Raw genomic sequence first — 6,000 nt, 5'->3', positions numbered from 1 at the left:
TCACGTGATTCGGGGCGGAGCCTGCGTGGGGCCAGCCGGAACGCGTCCGGAGCCGGTGCCGAGGCCCGAGCCGCGGGAGCAGAGCGAAGGCAGCGCCGAGGCCGCTGTGCCCCGCTGGGCCTCCCCAGCCGCCGCCATGGGCAGTGAGTAGTGGAGGCTGGAGCGGGGCTGGAGCGGGGGCCCGGGCCCCGCGGGGGCTGGAGGTGGTAGGGCCGGCGCCCACGGGGGTCGTCCAGCCCGCGGGCCGGGGATGGATGCGCGGGCCGCGCCGGGCTGCTGCGGAGGGCGCGGGTGGGGGCCTCCGCCGAGGCTCCTTCTGGCGTGCGAGGCCTCGCCCGGGCCAGCCGCGGGGGACCGGGACCCGGAGGCCCGCGGGTTGCGCTGGAGATGTGGCGAGGAGCGGGGATGGTGCCCGGAGGCCATTCGTTTTAGGGGCGGGGAGTTAAGGCACCAGGCTAACCCTGGACCACTTGTGATTTTTCTGGAGCTTAGGAAAGCTGTATTTTTTATTCCCGAATCACCTTTCGTTGGTTGTGATGAATAAGTCTCCTTAACTCGTTTAAAAAAAAATAAAGTGATATATGGCATGTGTTTTAGGGGAGGAAAGGAATGTGATTGACAGCACAACATTTTCCTGCTTCATTCCAGTCATTCTGTAGCATTTACTGGAAACTGTGTAGGGCCCTGTCTGTAAGCCTTAGGGACAAGGCCTCACACTGTGGGAATCCTTTGAGTGCCCTCCCCCCAAACACTCAACCCCACGTATATTCGCATAGATACTTAACCTAGCTGTTCAGATGTTTGTTTCCTGAATGAATAACTGCATACTCAGGTGCACTCATCGGCTAACTAGGGCATTTGGGGAAAACTGGAAATGAAGTATAAGAAGAGATCGCTGGCTTTGAATTTACCTGTAAGGAGTAAAATTCTGCAACACAAGCATAGACAAATGCATACAGAAGCATTGCTTGAACATGAATAACCTAATACAAATGATGATAAAATGCTAAGAAATCCTGGAGAGTGGCTTGAATTGAGGTGGAAAATACAAGAGTTAAAGAGAGTCTACGAAGTTTCCTGCCGTGATGATCTTGTTTTGCATGAGAGATGATTGCTTTCATAATTCAGATTTACTTTCCAGACACTTCATAATGGTACCTAGATCACAAACATATGTCCATGACAATTACTGAATTCTTCTATTAAAGATGGAATTTTCTACTGTTGATTTTTTTCCCCCCAGTACTGGGGATGGAATTCAGGGGCCCTCTACCAGTGAGCTATATCCTAAGCTCTTTATTATTTTATATTTTGAGAAAGGGTCTCACTAAATTGTCAAGGTTGGCCTGGAACTTGATCCTCTTGCCTCAGCCTTCCAAGTTGCTGGGATTACAGGTGCTGGCCACCATGCCCCACTTTTTTTTTTTTTTTTAATCTTTATTTTGTTTATTTTTATGTGGTGCTGAAGATTGAACCCATTGCCCATACCTGAGAGGCAAGCACTCCACCACTGAGCTACAACCCCCAGTCTCTATGCCCTGCTTTTAAGAGTTTTTTTTTTTTTTTTTTTTTTTTTTTTTTTAAAGATAGTATAGTCAACTTCTGGCCAGCCATGGAGGTGCTTTAAAATTATTTAAGGAGGTTGGTATACAGAAACCAATTAATGTTGGGAAGAAGATTCTAACAGCTAGCTATGGCTTGTGTTTGAATCCATTATAGACTGCAAAGGACTAAAGCTTAAGAGATTGTCATCTTTATCCTCCAGTTATTTAACAAGACTTAAATTAATCCTGAAGGCAGTCTTCCCCCCCCACCCCTCCCCGCTGGGTTTGAACCCAGGGCCTTGCATGTATGTTTTGATGCTGTTAATAGGGTGGATGACCAAACATTGAGATGTGGCTTAATGAAATGAAGCAGAGATTTTGTACTACAAAGTTAACTGTAGAGCTGGGGGAGTTGCTTGGTGGTAGGCATGTGGAAGGCCCTGGGTTCAATCCTCAGAACAGAAGGGGAAAAAACAATCAAAAATCTTTAGGGCTGGGGGTTTAACTCAGTGGTAGAGCAGTGGCCTACCATAAGCATGACCCTAGGTTCTATACCCAGCACTACAGAAAAGAAAAGAAAAAGATTAATTGTAGGGGGTGGATTTTATGATGTTTTCACTTAACACATCTTGGTATCTTTTGGTGTAAGTTAGTGCTGCAGGTGAAGCCCATTTCCTTCCTTCCTTTCCTAAGTAGAGAAGGTATCCTCATTTCTTCTTCCTCTTATATGTCTACTTTCTTCCACAATGCATTGCCTTTCGGGTACCATACTAAACTGCTCTTTTTTTTTTTTTTTTAACATAGTAATGCTCTGAATAATTCCTTTTGTGTATACAGAAAATTGTATACAAGTGTGAGGAAACAAAGTTATAGTGAAAGAACACTTGATTTATTTTATTGACAAGCCATCAAACCATTTGGATTCTTTATATCAGTTCCCTTATATATTCATTTGAAATGGAGAGCATCATGATTATTTAATTTGGGGGGGATGGGGTAAATTGCTGTTCAAAGTTAAAGAACATTTATATTTGATTTTACAAAAAGATACTTTTTTTTTTTTTTTTTTTTGTACCGGGGCCACATCCTCAGTCCTATTTTGTATTTTATTTAGAGACAGTGTCTCACCATTGCTGAGACTGGCTTTGAAATTGCAATCCTCCCAAGTTGCTGGGATTATAGGCATGTGCCACCGTGCCTGGCAAAAAGATACATTAAAAAAAAAAAAAAAACTTTATAATAGAGACCTTTTTTTTTAAATTTTTTTACAGTCAAATTTTTAGAAGTTATCAAGCCTTTCTGTGCAGTTCTACCAGAAATACAGAAACCTGAAAGGAAAGTAAGTAAAATACTTTAGTAATATACTGGCTAGCTAAATGAAGTATCTTATTAAACCAACAAGATTGATTTATTTCCCCAGTCCTTTTCTGGTTGAAATTGGAAAAATATATCTTACTCATCTTCCATGAAAGAGACGGAAAATGAATAAAACTAGTATAGGTGTGCTAAAGTCTAGACATTTTCCTCATGCTTTCAAAAATGACTATTCTTAAAGTTTTAACATTTCCAAGCCAAGGGTGTCTTTGACATGTTAGTTAACAAACAGTATTCTCCTGTCCATGGTAATCCTTTATAATTCCTTTAGTATAGGGTATAGATTGTGCTTGCTAATGATGTGATCTGCTGGAATATAAATGGACCAAACTGCTGGGGTATTTTTTGATGAATACAATTGTTTTCCATAATTATAATTGTCCAACTATATACCTGCCATGTGTTGATTTATTCATTGTAAAGAAAAATCATAGGAATGATTGGATCATTTTCCATCATTGTGCACTTTTGGAGCTAAGATATTTAAATTCCAGAAATACTGTTAGTTCCAAACTGGCCAGTTCCATATGTTCCTATTCTGAACTTTTATTTATTTTTATGTGGTGCTGAGGATTGAACCCAGTGCCTCATACATGCTAGGTAAGCCTTTACGACTGAGTTAGAATCATAGCCCCTGAAGTTTTAATTTCTTATAAAACTAGCAGGCATAGGAATGGAGAAAGAGATAGGTAAAATTTTTGTTAAACTTACTGTTTTATTTAGAAGTATATTTGTGTTTTAATGATTTGAGATAGTAAAAATAGTCATTCCAGCTGTATTTAAGACATCCCAAGAAACCCTAGCTTTTTTCAGTTTTTAGAATATTCTAAGACTACCTATTTAATATTATAAAGCTGTAAAGCATCATACGTAGTCCTAGGTGTGCATGGCACAGTGTTAACTGAAGTCTATACGTTTGCAGCCTGTGTTTTGCTTTGCCACCTTTTCAGTTTCATTTTCCATGGTACGGTGCATGTGAAAACTGCTTATATTTAATTCTTCTTTTTGAAAAGTAAATAACAGTGTTTGAGAAGTTTAACTGTTTATTTTACCTGCAACAAACTAGGGTGAAAGGGACATTTAAACAGTAAATAATAAAAACATGTCATGGCATGGAATGTTGATTGTGCTTTAAAAGGATTTTTATTTTAAATTTGGTATTCTTGGCTTGGATTGATCATTCTTTGGTTTTTGTTGTACAGATCCAGTTTAGAGAGAAGGTATTATGGACTGCTATAACTCTCTTCATTTTCTTAGTATGTTGTCAGGTATGTAACCAATCATAATATTAAATGAGTGTCTGTATTGTTGTTCTAAGGTCTTGATTAGGTTTGAGAAACATGTTTTAGTTAAAATAATAAATATACTGAATTATATTAAGCATTGTTATTCTTTTTTATCTGAATTCTTATTATTGTTGTTACTTGTTTGTATATGGTGCTGGGGATTAAATCCGGGCCTCAAGAGTGCTAGAGAAATTCTGTACCACTGAGCTATTCCTGCAGCCCTAACCTGAATGATTTTGATTATGAAAGTGGTGATATTTCTTTCTTTCTTAGACAAGGTCTCCTTATGTGGCCCAGGCTGGCTTGTGATTCTCCTGCCTGAGTTTCCTAGGAGTAACAGGATTATAGACTGTGCCATCACATCTGGCCTGAAATTGATTGTCTTGTTCTGACTATTTTTTGGTTTACTTGTGAGTTTGAACAATTTTTCTTTTTCTTTTTTTTTTTTTTTTGTTTTCAGATCATGGTTTTTGCCCATTTTTTTTTTAAAGACACTTTTTTCCTTATTGATTTGGATACCTTTTTGTATGTAAAAGTAACATATTGTAATATTTTTCCAGTTTACTTTTTTTCATGTTGTGAATAGCATATATTAATTTAAATATTTCATTAAAACAGATTTTTAGAACCTTGGTATATCTACTGTTTAAAAATTAATAAGGGCCTGGGATTGTGGCTCAGAGATACAGTGCTTGCGTACCATGTATGAGACACTGGGTTTGATCTTCAGCACCACATAAAAATAAAATAAAGATATATAAAAATAAATATTAAAAAAATTAATAAACCTCAGCTTGGACTTGCAGCTCAGTGGTAAGATGCTTGCGTAGCATGAAGCCCTGGGTTCAATCCCTAACACAACCAAAAAAGAAAAAGAAAGTAGGGTAAATCCAATGATGATACTTCTTTTTTTCCCCCTGCTATACTGGGGGTCCAACCAGGGCCTCCACATACTGGGCAAGAGTCTACCAGAGAACAATACCCACAGCCCTTATTTATTTTTTATAGTACTAGGGATTAAACCTGGGGTGCTTTACCACTGAGCCACACCCAGTTGTTGTTTTTTTTTAAATAAACAAAATAGTAAGACAGGGTCTCACTAAGTTGCTGAGGGTGGTCTCGAATTTACAATCCTGCCGCAGCCCACCCAATGGCTAGAATAACAGGTGTGCACCATATTGCCTGACTATATTTTCATATTCTTAGCAATGACTTTTGGAGAACAGAAAGTTTTAGTTTTGATGAAGTTCAATTTATTTTTTTTTCTTTGTTATTTTGTTTTGTTTTGTGGTGCTGAGGATTAAACCCAGGACTAGGCATGTACTTTACCACTGAACTACGCTGCAGTCTTATCTTTTTCTTTGGTCATTCCTGGTTTTGATTTCATAACTAATAACTTTTTACATATTTAAGGTCATGTATAATTTTTCATGTATTCTTCTAAATATTTTAGTTTCAGCTTGTGTCTGTTTCAAATTGATAGTTGGGTTTGGCACGAGATAGGAGTCTATTCTTTTTACATGGATATCCATTTCTGGAAAAATTTGTTGAAAAATACCCACATTGAATTATGTTGGCATTTTTGTTGAAAATAAAGTCATCACATAGCATGGTTCTTTTTCTCTACTCTCTTGCATTCCTCATTAGGTCTATCATTAATACTAAACCACAGTTTGTTTCAGTTGGCTATTTTGCTGCTGTGACTAAATGACCCAACCAGCACAACTATATTTGAGGGCTCATGGTTTCAGAGGTCTTCATCCATAGTAAGCTGGCTCCATTCCTTGGGGCTCAAG

General features: G+C 38.8%; 1 protein-coding gene across 4 annotated transcripts in view; it reads left to right on the top strand.

The window, feature by feature from the left end:
- Positions 1-6,000, top strand: part of SEC61A2 (SEC61 translocon subunit alpha 2) — a 30,818-nt gene continuing 24,818 nt past the window's right edge. For 3 of the 4 annotated variants that reach the window (XM_081298602.1, XM_081298600.1, XM_081298599.1), the window contains exons 1-3: positions 1-143; positions 2,816-2,883; positions 4,121-4,186. In XM_081298602.1, coding sequence (XP_081154728.1) covers positions 137-143; positions 2,816-2,883; positions 4,121-4,186 — 141 coding nt within the window. In that variant the 5' untranslated portion in view covers positions 1-136. The remainder of the gene's footprint in view (positions 144-2,815; positions 2,884-4,120; positions 4,187-6,000) is intronic. The other variant, XM_081298601.1, reaches the window with a different exon arrangement.

Source organism: Spermophilus citellus (assembly GCF_964194105.1).
Source record: "Spermophilus citellus genome assembly, chromosome: 6".
NCBI classification, from domain to species: Eukaryota; Metazoa; Chordata; class Mammalia; order Rodentia; family Sciuridae; genus Spermophilus; species Spermophilus citellus.
The sequence above is the reverse complement of the archived record's forward strand: the minus strand, read 5'-3'. Positions and strand labels throughout refer to the sequence as shown.